This window comes from Odontesthes bonariensis, chromosome 12 (genome assembly GCF_027942865.1).
Source record: "Odontesthes bonariensis isolate fOdoBon6 chromosome 12, fOdoBon6.hap1, whole genome shotgun sequence".
In the NCBI taxonomy this organism is placed as follows: Eukaryota; Metazoa; Chordata; class Actinopteri; order Atheriniformes; family Atherinopsidae; genus Odontesthes; species Odontesthes bonariensis.
This window is the reverse complement of record NC_134517.1, coordinates 4,354,307-4,372,040: the sequence shown is the minus strand read 5'-3', so window position 1 is coordinate 4,372,040 and position 17,734 is coordinate 4,354,307. Positions and strand designations below refer to the sequence as shown.

The window sequence follows — 17,734 nt, the reverse complement described above, 5'->3', positions numbered from 1 at the left end:
CTGGTTTTGTTGGCTGTCGGTACAACGGTGGGATTGGTTCTTACCATCTCTCTGGGCAGGAACATGTCTTCCTGCCGCAAGACCACCAGAGACACGCTTTCGCCCTGACGGGTGCTGCGGAGCATACACACCAACTCTTCTTGGCACACTCCAGTGATATCCACACCATTTACCTATACAGGTGCACACACACACACACACACACACACACACACACACACACACACACACACACACACACACACACACACACACACACACGCACAAGTAAAAATACCATCATTATTAACCACATTTCTGTTTTGTTCCATCGTCTCTAAAAACAGTGACTTGCTGTAAAGGTTTTTTGTGAACTAAATAAAACGTATAAGTCAGCTGTCCTCTACCTCCAGTATGCGGTCTCCAGACTGAAGGCGTCCATCTTTGACAGCAGCTCCACGTGGCAGAATGTTTTTCACTAGAATAGGACCAGGCCCGTGAACTGAAGAATCCCTGGTTACCACAGTAAATCCAAGGCCTTCTGAACCTAGATGCACACACACAAACACAATTACTGTTTCTTTTCCTCAGGATCTGAGGGTAAAAATTTACATTCATCCTCCCACACACAAACTGGGTGTAAAACTCCTCCTAAGAGCTTCAACGCACTTGTTGACTCAGCTCCTGGCCACTGGATGTGTGATCATTTTAAGTTGTGGGGAACGGAGAGTGTTAGCGGCTGTTAGCAGCTGTTAGCTGCTGCTACAGCTGCACATTCTGCAGGTGCAAAGGCTTAAAAAAGATGGGTTCAGGTGTGGCCCAGGAAGCATGAAAAGAAAATCAGGGGGAGACGAGGAAAGGGTGTAAGGAATTATTAATGCAACACAGAGAAAACGGGCTCTGGAAAGGGAGGCGATAATGATTAAGAACCTCATCGGAGAAAATATCTGCTCATATACACGTAAACGTGAAGAAAAGTACTCATACGCATGCATGTGAGCACAAAAACACCATACACAGACAGAAGCACCAGTTGTGTGTTTTATAGACCTCATTAAGTCTGGTCTCTTTAGCAGAGCCAAGTCAGCAGTTTGGACCGGTATGAATTCATATCAGCAGAAATGAACAGATCAATAAAGACTTAATAGACCCTGAAGAGAAGGAATAAGGGAAATGGAGAGAGGAAGGGTGAGAGGAAGAGGACTCAGCCGAGAACAAAGAGAGGAAGCTTTACAGGAATAAGCACAAATCTGTGGGCGACCGACACTGCCAGAACCAAAGCTAAACACAAAAATATGAAAGATAAAAATATAGGATTATCCAATAAGTGCAGTATAAAATGTCTATTAAAATATGCAAATGAGCCCACCTCATATGCATAATTAAGCACACTGAGATGCATAAAGGAAACAAAAATGTAAATTTGAATAAATTTAATAAATAGGAGCAGGAAGCGCAGACAGGAAATCTATTTAAAAAATGTCATCAAAAAATACTTAAAATAAAAATATAAATAAGCTATAAACTATTAACAAATGATGAAATTAAAGATTACGTGACATGGTAAATAAATGGAGGGATTAACACAGAACAACAGACAAACAATTTTATACAGTTAATTCATCTAACTTTGTATACGTTAATTATTGAATAAATTATTTTAAAATATAATTTTAGAAGCATTAGTTGACATATACATGTATCTATTGATCGTGTTACATAATTTGGATCATTTTGATGATGGCAGTTTCAGTCTTCCATATCCAACTTCCAGAAAAAAGAGATGAAAATGAGCAGAGTGAAGCAATAGAACGGGAAAATAATCATGAGGCTGTGTTCTGTGGCCCACTGATCCCACCTTTCTTTAAGCTGATTCTCAGTCTTCTTCCTCCTTTCTTACTGGCCACCAAATTGGAGAGGGCGGGGCTTTTCCTCAGGAGGGGGCTTTCACTCCTCCCCTTTGGTGTCTAAATGGAGATAATACAGATTTCAGGACTTTCTAACAGAACCAAATGGATTTAAAAAGAATACACAGGTTAAAATGTGTCTTTCAAAGAAAGCATTTCTTTGAACAATTTAGTTGCACCTCTCTGCTCTTTTGCCAATAAAACGAGTTTCTTAAGAAACCTGAGAAAAGTTTGGACAGACCTGTTCATGGGCAGACTTTTCTTCATTTGGAATGTTTCTAAACAATACCGCAGATATCCAAAGAACCAAACCATGAGATAATCCATATGGAGTGATGTGATTTCATATTTCTGAATGGTTAAAGCGGCCCCCTTTGTTCTGACCACAGGCTTGTAAATTCTTGGCACTGCTGTGATCATTAAGATGCTTTTCCACCATCCTGAAGAGGTTTTCTTGATTCACTGCTTTCAGCCGGTGTTCCAACTCATTCCAAACCATCTCAACTGAGTTTAGGTTGAATAACTGTGGTGGCCAGTTCATCTGCAGCAGCACTCACCATTCTTCTTGCTTTAATAGCTTTCCGTTAAGAACACTAAGTTCAGCTAATTCAGCTTTGACAGAGCACACCGGTTAATTAAAAACCATTCAATGACCTCATCGAGTTGGTTGATTAACGTCGAGAAAAAACAAAACCTTCATCAAAGTAAAACGCTAGCTGCTTTGAGGAATCTAACAACATATATTTTTGTTCATCACATGATTTTCTATGTACTATTTCACCTTTCAGGACCCACTAGAGTTTACCTCCCATGCTGCGGTTGGTGTTGTAGCTGCCACCATCTACCTGCTATAGCGAGCCCACTCTCTATCTGAACCAAACAGTCTGCACAGTGAGGATCAGGTTCTGGGATTTCTCCAGTGCTTTTAAAACAATTCAGCCTTTACTGTTGCGCAAAAAACAGCGGAAAACACAGGCGGATGCCTCTACAGACGGCTGGATTGTTGACTCCCTCACAAACAGAGCACAGTTTGTGGGTTGTGTGTCAGAGAAGGTGGTCAGCGGCACAGGGCACCACAGGGGACTGCACATCTCATTTCCAGGAATATACAGGTGGCTTTACACTTGTTGAGTGTATCAGTGATGGACAAGAGGCTGAGCACAGGGACCTGGTGGACCACTGTGTGGCATGTTGTGGGAACAATCACATCATGAACAACAAAATAGATAAAGAAAAAAAAGTGATGATTGTGGATTTTTGGAGGACCATCCTAGGTGATGAGATGGGGGTGGTTGAGGAGGAGGATTGAGGATACCTGCAGGGTTTACCTGGACAACAGACTAGAGTGGAAATGCAACACTAAGGTGGTTAAAGAAGCAGACGGATCAGAGTGTACATCTGAGCCATCTTTTGAGGCAGCGGCATCAGAGCCAGAGACTCCTGAACAAACTGATAGAGAAGCCCGACTCTGTGCTGGGGACTGCTCGTTGTGCAGATTGCACAGAACCATGCTGCTCAACTTGATTAACAAAGCAGACAAAACTTCCCACCCTCTTCATAAAAACTGTGACCTGCGAGGGGCTTCTTCAGCTCCGCTGTAACACCGAGCGACACAGGAGGTCATTCCTGCCAGCAGCAATAACCATGCATAATGACAGTGTATACGGAGTGTTGGGGAAAAAAAAATATAGCAGCACTTTATTGCCTTATAAATAAAGTCTTTTTTTTCATCTCGTGTCTCTCACAGGATGGATGTGTTCAGTATTTTTCTAAAATGGAGAAAACAGTCCCAAAAATGACAAACCTATGCATGAGTTGGTGTCCAAACGTGCTCTCTTTGAATTTCTTATGAGGCAAATTAGCAAAACATACACCAACAACACATTTGATAAGAGTTCAATTAAATTTATCCAAAGCAAAGACTTGACTTTTAAGCACAAGATACTTTATATTTATATTTTTGAGTGAGAACAGGACTCGAGGCCTGTTCCAAAAGCTTCATTAAACCATTTTTGTTCATTCTACAACCTTTTTTCCAACAGTCTAGCTGATGGTTTAACGTTGTGTTTCAGATTTCTAAGATAATCTACCTTCACTGTTCCCCTTTGTACAATCTACCAAACCTGCTGGTGTCAGAATACTGGAAGAGTATGTCACCATGTTTCCATCCTTTTCCCGATGTGGATTAAGAAAATAGCATTCTATCCCGTTTTATTCTATCAAGCATTGTTGGAACATTAAGAGTAAAATGCATTTAGTTCAAATGATGAATCACATAAAGTGAAACAGAAAACAAAGACAAAAGCATGTGGTCCTGTCAAATGTTTAAGAAGCAGAGCATAACACCAGAGTTAAAAAACAACAGAAACTATTTTTAATAAAATAAGATCAGCTGTTGCTAAGAAACTGGTCCTTCTGCCAGCTGTTTTTCAAATGTCAGCCATGTAACCATGGCGATGTTGACGACACAGTTACATGTGTTTGGGGTTTTTTAACAGATGGTGATTCTGGGAGGAGGTGAACAGAAAGTAAAAATAACGTGTTATCCATCAAATTCATAAAGTAGAAACATTAAAATGCAAATAAAGTATGTCCAGAGCTCAGTAAGACTTAAGAGTAAAGCTCATGGAAAATATCCAATTGGCTGCGTTCAATACCTGAAATTTTAGTTCATAAGCCCTTCCAAGTCATGTGAGGGAGGGAGGGAGGGTATAGAAGGCATTTTAAGCTTACATAAATACACCTTCTCTTTGAAAGATGAGCGGTCTTGTTGCTGATTTATGGAACAAAAGAATATTTGTTATCATATCCATTCAATACTGTGGAGGCTCAACTGTGTTTAATATTGTTGTTGGCCTTCCAACCACCTGTTACTGTACAGTACATGAGATTTAAAAATGTTCACAAAGTCAGTTAGAAACACTGAGAGCTACTTACAGTGACAGCCTCTTGAGAGGCAGGTTCCTCTGCTGGTGGTGTGCTTGGATTCCCAGAGGACTTAAACACTGGTTTGGCTTTGACAGGTGGAGGGGGCTCTTTGGTTTTGGTGGTAAGGGGGCTGCTGTTGGGACCGGCACTGCTGCCAAACAGCTGACCAATCAGACTCTTCTCGTAGCGTTCTCTGTTGGAGGAGGGCACGACTTCCAAACAGACGAGCGGGGAACGCATCGCCAGACGAAACAAGTCTTGAGCTCTAGAACGATATGGGTGAGAGGGATGACCGACAGGATTAAAGAGAAAGAAAGGGTGAGGGGAGGGTTGGAGACAGGTAAATAAAATAGAATAGAAATAGAATAGAAATGGAAGCAGAGAAGAAAAACACAGTAGAGGGACATTTTTGGTCAAGAAGTAGATGATTTTTGAATACTATAAATACTATATAAGGCATAAACATGACATATTTAGTTTCATTTACAATCACAGTGCAGTTATCAACATCAAAACATACAAAATAACTCATTAGAAGAGGGAATGCAACCAAGTTAGTTGAAAAACAATAATATGCACACTGTAAACCAGATTCTGAAAGCCAGATTCATACCGAAGGTGAAGATACACTTTAGTGTTAAAATGAAGATTTCTATAGTCCGTCTGATGATTTCTATTTTTTCTGTCTTATAAACTGTAACTGTTTGTTCATCTTCACTGAGTTCAAGGAGCCATGACACCTGTCCAGAGGGCTATTAGAATGATCCATAAAAAGATATCTTTGCAGAGAATGAGCCTATATCCGATGACTCTAATAAAGTTAGAGGGAGCATTTAGTCAGGAGCGATTGGTGCACACCATCATTCACCTCATAACTCTATTTGATTCTACTCCTGTTGTTTAGATATGGATTAAATATACTTTAAAGCTTGACAAGTAACTGGACAACGTATATACAGACAGACAGACAGACATGTATCTTTATATAAAGACCAATCTGAGTGGCCAAGGAAATCGGCTTTGTGATTTATAAATAATGGACATATATGTAATGTATAATTATTGTCAAATGAGTTTGCACTATATCTGCCATGTATTACAATCACTTAGACTTCCAAGAGTATTCACCTGAAAGTCATTCAAGATAGAGGAAAGGGAACATGAAATATTTCATGGATGTACAAATAAAAATAATTTCAGCCCTAACTAGCATTCTGCACACATCAGATGGGGAAAAACCTCCTGTGGTGCCCGCCAACCTTCATACAATAGTGATATCATTGATTTTATTATGTGAATCTAAGGGCCAACGTCTGTTGACGGAGCACTACACCAGGATGGCAGCGTGGGTGGGAGGTCATCTCTTCTTCATTCTTCTGGTACAGCATGTGCACAGAGAAGCCGTTCCACACAAGCGGCAGTCTCCGCACGCAGCTGTGTCACACCTTTCCAAACATCAACACTTTGTATTAACGAAACAGTACAGTACAAGGAAACTGCATGTGAAATCTGTGTGCTGTGCTACGTGTAACGCGACCATCGTCCACAGATGACACCACCAGTGTTTCCTATTGGACATGGTGCAGCCACATTTTCCTTCCTCAATCCAGCTGCCAGGCAAGGACACCGGCAGTGTGTGTGTGTGTGTGTGTGTGTGTGTGTGTGTGTGTGTGTGTGTGTGTGTGTGTGAGCACGCATCATTCACAGTGAACTTTCATTGACCTACTTGGACAGATTTTAAGCCCATATCACTAATTTCAAGCCACACACCACAATCCACCTGCCATGACTAAACAATGGGGAAAATACTGGCTGTTGGTGTGTGAGACCCAACACACTCAATGTTTGGAGGCAGCTCTCATTTCAGGCGGGATTACAGTAGTTTGTTTGATTGCTATTGAAATTGAAATGTGTCTGGCTTTGTTCACTTCTGCTTTTAAAACTAAAGGTCCTTGAGTGAATAATTGTTTTTGAAAGCGCACACACAGGACTGTACACCTGTTTTTGAACAACAGGTGGAAACCTCTACTAGGAAAATCCATTTACCTACACTACAGCATAAAATACCTTGCATATAAGCCTATTTCCACACTGAATACTGGACAAGGACTGTTGTGTTGACTGTGTGTTCACTGTGATGTGTTGTAATTGTCATAAGATCTGCATCAGTGCTTCTGATCTATAGCAACCCCATTTATAATCGTGTTACATCCCCAGATACTGTGTTTCAGGTGCTTCAGTGGTACAGTAAGCGCACTCTGCTGAGACAAAGCTACTCGAACACGAAGCTTAATCTTTGCTCTGAGGAATTAGATGGAAGAAGACACAGAAAGGCCAGCACACTGTCAGTACTATGCAAAGATCTGGAACCAACTCTCTTTTCTTCATTCATGGCCAGGAAAACAAGAAAAAAACAAGAAACAGGAGTTTGTGATTTATTGGCACATCTGTAAGCATAAACAGGAAGAGAGCATATAAGGCACCAGCAGCTGGTGAAAAAAGGCTTCATTTTCCTTTTTTTCCCTCCTTCCCTCACGATTCCAGTCTTATCTTTCGTTCCAGGCCAAAAAGAGACGAGACGCGACCACTTTCATGTGTATGATGGATTATGGACATGTCATTTACATGCATACATCTTTGCTATGCTTACATGCATGTGATATAGTCTACAATGGAGCACTGAGGTTCATCACAAAAACCCTATTTCATAGTGGTCTACTCTTTTCTCCAGTTAAATGGTCTGATATGTCTGAGTTGTCTGTTCAAAGCTACTTCCTGGCCTCCATCACTGAAAAACTTCTGGGAAGCTGTTGTCGTCACTCCCCATTAGGGATGGGAATTGATAAGATTTTTACGATTCCAATTCCATTTTCGATTCTGCTTAACGATTCGGTTCTTTATCGGTTCCCTTATCGATTCTCATTTGGAGAAAAGGGACAACAAACCGGTCGATTAGCATCAACTTTGTTTAGTTTAGAAGTAACACGAGTCATGACCTCACAAACCCAACAACGCTGAGGTCCACATTGGTCTATCATGGCCTGGGTAATTTAACTCTTCCCTGCTCTGGTGAAAGGAGAAGCTGGAGGTAGAGGTGAACTGGGGGTAGTACCACCAGCCTCTGGCTCTGAGCCAGTCAGGCTCTGTGTCTCATGATTTCATCTAAATGTAATGCCTGAGAAGGCATTCATTTAACCTTAACCGTTACTAACAGCAGGTTTTACAATGAGGCAAATGGCGCTAACATGATAGGCAGTGTTTGTTAGTTAGTTAGTTAGTGACCTGCAGTGTTAGCCGAGGACATGCTAACGTTGCTAACGTTGCTAACGTTGCTGCTGCTGGGTTCAGATTCACCAACGTTAGTCCGGAGCAGATCGAAAATGCGACATTCATTCATAGTTATTGCATGTTGGTAGTATTTCCTCCCTTTGGTGAAATATTCACTTTGCAAGTTGCCCTGTTGTCGTCTTTTTTAGGGATGTGTAATCAAACTTTCGAGCGTTTGTACAGCTTGGGCGCCATGTTTACTGTTGGCTGCTGGCTGCACTGGAATCGATAAGGGAATCGTTTTCAAAATCGCCAAACGATTCCAAGGAATTGAAACACTGGGAACCGGTTCTCAACAAGAACCAGTTTTCGATTCCCATCCCTACTCTCCAGACATATTCTTTTTAACCACCTCTTAAGCCTGAACCCAGTTGGGAAAGAGGACGTTCAAACATGCTGCTCTCTGCTTGGAATCAGCTGGGACACCAGCTGAGTCTGAAGGAGCTGGTTTTATAAACAAATATGAAGCAGCTGTTAACAACCTGATGGCAGAAACATCTGGGCCTGCCTGGTTTGACCTGCAGAGACTGCAGAAGACCTCTTCTTTTCTTTCTGTTTGCTTTAGTTTTGATGCAAATGTCTGCAGCCATCTCTGTACTTCATGCATGCAATATAAACGTACTATCCGTTTGTACTGCCGACAAAGCAGCTACCTGTCTTGAGCATTAGTTGCATCGTTTATGGCTAAATAATAATAAAAAATAAAAATAAATAACTGCCGCATTGACTGCAAACACTCCCGAATTAATACTCACTTTATTGAAAGGGAAGTGTTTCCCTTTTCTTTTCAACACAGATAAACTGAGTTATACTCACTGGCTAAACGTCTTGTCCATGAGGTCCGTGTTGTTGATTTTGACGATGCACTCGTCCTCTTGAAACAAGCCCTCTTTTTTTGAACGACTCTCTTCCTCCACTCCACGGATAAACAGACCAAGAGACCTGGCAGGAGAGACGGAGATTAAAGATCTCGGTTCGAAACGTTCCATCCATGTGCAGGTTGAGAGGAACGTGCACTGGGTCCATCAGTATGACTAAGAAGACCAAACATACCAGCTAATGTAGCCCCAGTGAACATGCTTTACTGAGTAACAGCTATTTATCTTCACTGTAGTTTTGCACCACTAATGTTGTCACACGTTAACCAGTAGATGAGAAAACATCCCCACTGATAAACGCACATATAAACAAGATGTAGAGATGAGCACAAATGTAGATAAATATGTGAGAGAGAAGATAAAAGCATTTAGAGCCACCAGAATGTCACAGTGCTTTGTGTACAGCAGTCCCACTCCTGACTTTAATCTAAGGACAATATTACTATTATGCTTTGTACAAACACTGCAGATACGATTTTCCATTTACATTTCCACTTATATGTTACAGAGCATACTCCAATTAATGACTCACTCACACTGCTTAAGTTCCCTTTAAGCAAATGCAATGTTGGTGCCTATCTAAAACCTTAATTACAGCCCTATCCTTCAGAGTGCCGAGCACTAACCTACTCAGGATTCGCCCTCTGTTCTTTTTTCCATCAGATCTTGTAACAAAGACATACAACAATCTATGAAAACAACCAATGCTGTTGTTAAAAAACAAGCCCAAAATCACCTATAATAAGTGAATCTTACTATGAACCTTAGAACATGAGTGCTTTGTAAGATGCCATGAAGCATAATACTACATAATAGGGGTGTGCAAAATAATCGTCATGACAATGCAATATCGCAATGCATCGCGATGCATCGCAATAATTCAAGTATCGTGATGCATCGTGATAGTATCGCATCGTGGCATGTGAATCGTGATTCGAATCGAATCGTGACTTCTTTGCCAATACCCACCCCTACTACATAATACATAATATTAGGACAAAATAGGGCTGAACGATTTTAAGAAAAAATTGAAATTGCGATTTTTCTGGCAGAGATTGCGATTTCGATTTCAACCACGATTTATTTTCTTTAAATCAAGTTTCAGTGTAAATTAATTCAATGCGGCTGGCCCCGGTTCGACTCCCACACCGGGCGGCCCTGTGCTGCGTGTCTTTCCCCTCTCTCTGCCCCCTGCTTCCTATCTCTCTCAAACTGTCCTAACATTAAAGGCATAAAAAGCCCCAAAAAATAGCTGCGGTCGGCAACTTTTTTTTAGTCATATTAGCTTGAACTGTCATGGGATTCTGGAACTAGAATATTAAATAAGGCTGTTTAGGAAAAATAACGAAATCTGTAGCTCCCTCTGAAGCCTGTAATCATGCTTGCAAAAACCGAGCGCTCCCGGCTGTTTTTAACCAATCAAGTTAGGGTGGAGGAATCCTACCTGTCAATCACAGCTTGTGCACACGCTGCTGAGCGTGAGTCTGCCCCAGCTTGTGTGCGCTCACACTGGTGTGAACTCACGTGCACAACCTCGTCCACAGAGGGGGAGGGGTTTGGGGGGGGATTCGGAGCTTGTTAGAGGTTGGAAAGGGACCTGAAAGTTGTATCAGTTCGAATTTTCCGACTTTAGACTCGCAATTTTGAAAACCTGCCGACGGCAGCTTTAAAAAAAAAAAAAATTATGCACCAAAAAAAACCGCAGCTTTGACGATCGCAAAATCGTGTTGTCTGAGATCGCGATTTTCGGTCGAAAACGATAGATCGTTCAGCCCTAGGACATAATACTGTGAATAAGGTGTGTATATCCCTACGAGATGTTATTTAAGTTAATGCAGACGGGGAGATGGGCATGAGACAAAGTGAAAGGAGAGGAGGAACCCTGATGGGAGGATAGTGACAGGGTCATCAGGGTCATGAGAACAATCATCAAAAGTCATCCTGCTTTGCTTTCTGAAATCTTTCCGCCACTGACAGAAAAACTGTGCATGCTGAGCAGTTTTATCTTCCTATAATCTACTGTATGCCTGTGCTTGTAATTCAGACACACTGAACAAATACACACCGTCTTAGCACAGTACCCTAACTGGTAAAGTCATTATTAGGTCTTCTACAGGTGAATATGTCTTGTTTCTGTACAAATGAGCCTGTGCACACACAACTCACCGTCCACTGAGTGATGAGCAGTAGGGGACCACATGGATTCCAAGTGGACTGTCCTCACCCAGGATCTCCACCATTCTGGTCAGGCTACACACAGACACACACACACACACATGCAGTTAAATGCACACAAAGAGACAACAATAATATTGATCATTGAGAGTTAGAGTGTAATCCCCATCAAGAATACAAAGGATGAAGGTGATGGAAGACAATGAGATGAATCTTATTCAGTGATTAGGTCTACATGCACACGGGCAGTCCAAATCCAGCAGGGTGATAGTTGTGTGTGACAGAAGCTAACTGCAAACATTAAGATGTCACACTGAAGCACATGTATTCAAAGAAGCTGAAACATGATGTAAAATGGAAACTCGTACAAACAAAGCAAAATTAAAACAGTCCTGAAAGGTAAAGTTTGGAGAAGTTCTATCTGAGGCTGACACTTTCCATGGATGCCTTCACTGTGCTAAAAAATACTTTTTTGTTAAGGACTTAATCCGTGCCTGTGAACATGGGCCTCAGAGAAGGGAATGCTGACAGTCTATTCAAAACCAATAAAGGACGAGACATGAGTGGATGTGTGTGTGTGTGTGTTTTTTTCAATAACTTTTTCCCTCCTTTCCTCTCGATGGGTTTCTTCCCTACTTTCAATCTTTCAGTGTCTCCGTCTTGTTAGGATTATTCAAGTGTGCATCCGCTTTACATTCTGTCTGTGTTTTAATGTTTGTGCGTGCTGAAGTCTTTGTATGTTTGATTAGTCTATCTATCAGAGCACAGCAATTAATCCTCTCGTGACCTTCTTTCTGTGTGTGTGTGTGTGTGTGTGTGTGTGTGTGTGTGTGTGTGTGTGTGTGTGAGTTTGCGTGAACTCTGTTTTGAGCTTTTTTGTTCGACGTCTGTCTCGCCAACCCTGCTGGTTTTGTCTGCCTCTCTCTGGACCATCCACCCCTCCCTAAATCCCCATCAACAGATAGCAGTGCAGATTCTGATGAACTCCAGAGAGGGGGTAACTGATGACGTAGGTGGGAACAGGGGAGAGATGCAAAGTGAAGAAACGAGTTCTCTCTTTGTCTCAGGGTGAAACTCTGTCTCACAGTCACATGTACAAACACAAAGCTGATGCTGCCCCATCACTACTTAGCGAAACTGAATTAATCAAGACAACTGGGAACACATAAATGCAAGACAGGACAAAAATGACTTTAACTCCATCCGTCATACTAAATTCCTACTTAATATGCGAGAATAATACGTGAGATTTTTCATTATGTCCAGCAGCATGTGCAGTGAGGAATATTTCAATATGCCAGCAGAGGACAGAACATCAACAGGAACCTCCCACAATGCAATGCAACAGTAATAAAGTAGACTTTTCAAGGGTGAACATAGAGGTTCTCTTCCCAGTTTATCTTCTAAATCACTTCGTCACATCTGTTCATGTTAACGCACCTCTGACCAGTTAAAGGGATAACAGAGCTCCAACTATCAGTAACACTATGAGACGTCAGGTGATGATACACCATCAGAAAGATACTTATTATTCCCGTACAGGATACTGCATACTGGACTATGTAGGGTATACGATAGAATTTTAGATGCAAAATAGCTTTTGGTAAGATTTCTAAATGTGCTAAATGTTCTAAATGTTTTCAGTCACCTGTGAAACAAATCTGAAACAATCCTTTGAAAAGCTGCAAAAAAAAGAGGCTTGCATCAGACACGATTCAAGCGACTGGTTGGAACAGAATGAACGACACTCCATAGTGTTCCAACACTGCAAGTGGTTGGAGCTCAACAATAGTGGTCTGAACCTGACAGTACAGCTCATACAGTGAAAAGACTTCTTTTTTCTTTTTTTTATTGGAGTGGACAAACACATGGGAAAAACTGAGATTCATCTCCATCTTAGGAAATATCTTTTTTGAATTTACCCCATTGGGGGATGAATAAAGTATTTTTCTATTCTATTCTATTCTATATCTGGGATATTATATAATATCGAGGAAGCCAGCAGCCAGTCACGAGCCCTTTGTTGTGACCTCAGCTGGTGAGTCCCGTCATTCCAACCTGTTCAAGTTGTCCTCCCGCCCCCAACAGGCATCGGATCTTCTTCCAAACGAGCTCCACCTCAAGCTCAGGTACACATTTTCTTTGTGCACTTTAAAAGATATAGAAACAGGAGAGGGAACCGGGCTACTGGGTTTGAACTTTTTTTATGTTTTGGACAAAGATAAGCTAACACATACACACACATACACGCTCCAAGCTCTCACATCAAATAAACAAAATCACTGTTACTTAGCAACCGTGTGCTGTCTGTATATATTTGTCATGTCTTAGATGCCCCCCTAATAAATAAATAAATAACCCTGCAGCCCGACCATGTTTCTATCATTTTCCCAGGAGGGGCCAACCAAACATTAGCTCTTGAGCAGGCCTTTTTTTACCTGCTTCTAACATAGATGCCTATTACCTTCTGCAGCTGAGGCAAATAAAGATCTCAGTCACAGCTTGAAGTAATATGGTAGTCGCACCACATTTCATGCTTGCAGTTACTTGAGATGTTTCACCCACCATAGTCCTAAAGACTGAGACTGCCATTTCCGTATCATAGGGTCAATGTAAGAATGGCAAGAGAAAGGAAAGAGCAGAGAGAATGGGACAGAGGGGAAAAGGTGGAAAGGTTCGGACGGGAAACAGTGAAATGAGAGAAAGGGGAGGTACTGAATTAATTAGACAAGGCTAATGAATAGGATTAATATAAACAGGAAAATAACACGCATCCCCCTCTCTCCATTCCTGCTGCTGTGCCTCTGATCTGAACACTCCACCTACAACACACACGCGCACAAGCAATTGAGAACCATTTGCATTTCCTTTTCATTCTTTTTCTGGGGGATGTTTGACAGGCTGCATCAATGCAAAAAAATGAAGGGGACAGAGAGAGACAAAATGGGTGAGACTTGAGAAAAGAGAGACGGAGCACAATGAGTGAATAAGAGAGAGGAAAAAAGAGCCAAATGTATAAAGGGGGAGACCGGCACAGAGAGAAGAAAAGAGAGATGAAGAGAGCAGGTGTTCTCTTTATCCAGCTGCCACTTTACTGATCCTCACTATGACAGACAGAAACACAGAGGAGGAATAAAAAAGGAGCATAGGCATCACCAAACCACTCTCTTCATCTCAATGCATCTCACCCTCATCCCTGCTCTTATCCATCAACCCATTTCCTTTCTTCTTTTTTCCTTTCTCTCTACAGCTCACTAAACACAGAACCAGAAGCGAAAGAAGCAAAGACAATGTACACAACTTTAGGTTCATTAAAGTAAAAACACAAGCATTGAAAGATCACCAGTCATTTCAAGGATGAGTGAATAAATAAAATGATGAATAATAATCAAATATTCCATTTTGAGAATACAGGTAGAGATTGTAGAAACTTAACAGGTTGTCAGGGGAACAAATGCAGCGAGAGAGGCACAAACACACAGATTAGTATCACAGCACCATCACTGGAAGACTCCATTCCTTCCCATAACCCCGCATGCAAATGTGTATTTCAACCACAAAAAAGTTTTGTGCACCCGGTGAAACATATTTACCTGCTCGCCACCAGGCTTCCATACGGCGCAGTATTCACAGAGAAATATGATAAACTCGAAACGCCACTTAAATAAACTCATTTAGAGTAAATTTGTTTTTCAGTATAAAAAAGGGGATTTTGATTCTACTGGAAGGAGTTTTCTGGTGTACATGCTGGTGGGAATAGATGTAGGCTTCACATTTAAAGGCACAGGAGCACTCACTCTTTCACACAATGTGTGTGTTAGAACATATACTACAATCAGACTGAGACAAGGCCGCACACAAACATGCACGTTCGCTTAACCAATGCTTTGCTGTTCCACTATTTATGGCTGCATTTCTCTACTCATTTCAGACTTTTCGCAATTTCAAGGATCGTTTCCCCAGCGACCACAAAAACCATTACATCACTTTTACATTACTCACAGCTGAGATGGTTCATATGCAAACAGTGTGTGTGCATAAGAGGATATGTGCAGGGAAAAAGTTGTAGAGAACAATGACACAAATGTGAGTGGGTGTTTCAAATCTGTACCTCTATATTAACCTTTATATTACGGGGATTTTATTCAATACCTCCATCACAGGTAATGAAACTGAAATAGTTTCTCTTAAGTTTGCTTAGACATTCATTTAGCCGGCAGAATTGTGTATTACAGTAAGATAATTCCAGACTGCAGCAGAAAGAAACTGATTGCTTCCAACACTCTTTAAGGAGAGTGCATTTATGTCTTGTCCGTTTCCGTCTGTGTTGCATACAGTAGCATTTAGGTTGTTATAGAGGAGCTAAAGTGGCTAATTCTGAGGTAAGACCACCAAAAAGCTATAACTCTCCCTATATACCAGTAAGTTTATGTCACATTTCTATTTATTCTGTTGTTTTTAGTAACAATGAAATGCATTCTGGTCCTTCCTGGTGTTTCTAAAACACACAATAATAAATGATCCATTGAACGCTGATGTAACAGCCACTATCTAAAATCACAATTTGCCCATTTACTGTCTTTGTTTGCCATTAGTCATGCCATTAGACATAGTCTGGTAATATGGGCCCTTCGGTCCTGTATGATCCTTAAAACTCAACTGTGTTGTTGTTCGTCTGAGTGAGACTTTCAGGTTAAATCCAGGAAATGAAGAAAAATCAAAAATACAGTAAGTCACTTCATTACTGCCAATCCTGGTATCAGGATATAATCCCTTAAGTAGCATGCCAATTATTAAAGGGCCTCACTCTTAAACAGATTCCCAGCAGCATGTTGTGGGTATATTTTCCATGTTCACTGTCTATCCTGCCTTAGTGTTTGAACGTAGGAGCCTGCCCCACGGAGCCAAAATAAACACATGGACACAAACAAAAAAAGGCCCATAGGAGACACAGGGCTTTCTGCACCCCAGCGTTAATTAAGCGGCACTCATTAGTGCATGTGTGTATGCTCTGTGCTCAGTTGTGTCTGCCTGTAAAAATAGCAGATGCAAGTGTCTTTGTAGCTGTTTATTTTTGAGACCATGTGTGTATGGCAGCCTAAGCATGTCTCTGTGCTCTGTGTGTGTGTGTGTGTGTGTGTGTGTGTGTGTGTGTGTGTGTGTGTGTGTGTGTGTGTGACCCTGACCCTGTTTTGGCAGTCTTTTGTTGTGAGCTAATGATGGAGCTTTTTTTTTTTTTTTTTTTTTACACCAACTATATCTGTGATGGCCTTGATCTGGTTTAGAATACAGCTTATAATGATGAGAAAGTGGGACAGATACACACACAAAAAAAGACCAATAAACACGAATGCAGACCAACCAAACACAACTCATCTTCAACTAACACATGCAGAGTCTTTTCTGAACATTTAACCAAATGTAACCTCAGTAGTTTATCACAGTAGAATCTCAACTAAATGAGTGTAAACAGAATGAAAACAGAATGAAAACGGAGTGAAAACAGAATGAAAACAGAGTGAAAACAGAATGAAAACAGAATGAAAACAGAATGAAAACAGAATGAAAACAGTGAAAACACAATGAAAACACAATGAAAACACAATGAAAACAGTGAAAACACAATGAAAACACAATGAAAACAGAGTGAAAACACAATGAAAACAGAGTGAAAACAGAATGAAAACAGAGTGAAAACAGAATGAAAACAGAGTGAAAACAGAGTGAAAACACAATGAAAACAGAATGAAAACAGAGTGAAAACAGAATGAAAACAGAGTGAAAACAGAATGAAAACAGAATGAAAACAGAATGAAAACAGAGTAAAAACAGAATGAAAACACAATGAAAACAGAGTGAAAACAGAGTGAAAACAGAGTGAAAACAGAGTGAAAACAGAATGAAAACACAATAAAAACAGAGTGAAAACAGAATGAAAACAGAGTGAAAACAGAATGAAAACAGAGTGAAAACAGAGTGAAAACACAATGAAAACACAATGAAAACAGAGTGAAAACAGAATGAAAACAGAGTGAAAACAGAATGAAAACAGAGAGAAAACAGAGTGAAAACAGAATGAAAACAGAGTGAAAACAGAATGAAAACAGAGTGAAAACAGAATGAAAACAGAGTGAAAACACAATGAAAACAGAATGAAAACAGAGTGAAAACAGAGTGAAAACAGAATGAAAACAGAGTGAAAACAGAATGAAAACAGAGTGAAAACAGAATGAAAACAGATTGAAAAGAATGAAAACAGAGTGAAAACACAATGAAAACAGAATGAAAACAGAGTGAAAACAGAGTGAAAACAGAATGAAAACAGAGTGAAAACAGAATGAAAACAGAGTGAAAACAGAATGAAAACAGATTGAAAAGAATGAAAACAGAGTGAAAACACAATGAAAACAGAATGAAAACAGAGTGAAAACAGAGTGAAAACAGAATGAAAACAGAGTGAAAACAGAATGAAAACAGAGTGAAAACACAATGAAAACAGAATGAAAACAGAGTGAAAACACAATGAAAACAGAGTGAAAA

At 40.6% G+C, this 17,734-nt stretch overlaps 1 protein-coding gene across 7 annotated transcripts in view; it reads right to left on the bottom strand.

Moving 5' to 3' along the window:
* pard3bb (par-3 family cell polarity regulator beta b) overlaps window positions 1–17,734 on the bottom strand; it is a 275,337-nt gene that overhangs the window by 157,683 nt on the left and 99,920 nt on the right. For 6 of the 7 annotated variants that reach the window (XM_075478942.1, XM_075478941.1, XM_075478945.1 and 3 more), the window contains exons 6-11: window positions 11,186–11,269; window positions 8,958–9,083; window positions 4,824–5,079; window positions 1,838–1,946; window positions 387–526; window positions 45–173 (exon numbers count right to left, since the gene is read on the bottom strand). In XM_075478942.1, the coding sequence (XP_075335057.1) occupies window positions 45–173; window positions 387–526; window positions 1,838–1,946; window positions 4,824–5,079; window positions 8,958–9,083; window positions 11,186–11,269 (844 nt within the window). Of the gene's footprint in view, window positions 1–44; window positions 174–386; window positions 527–1,837; window positions 1,947–4,823; window positions 5,080–8,957; window positions 9,084–11,185; window positions 11,270–14,382; window positions 16,344–17,734 lie in introns of those variants that run through there. The other variant, XM_075478948.1, reaches the window with a different exon arrangement.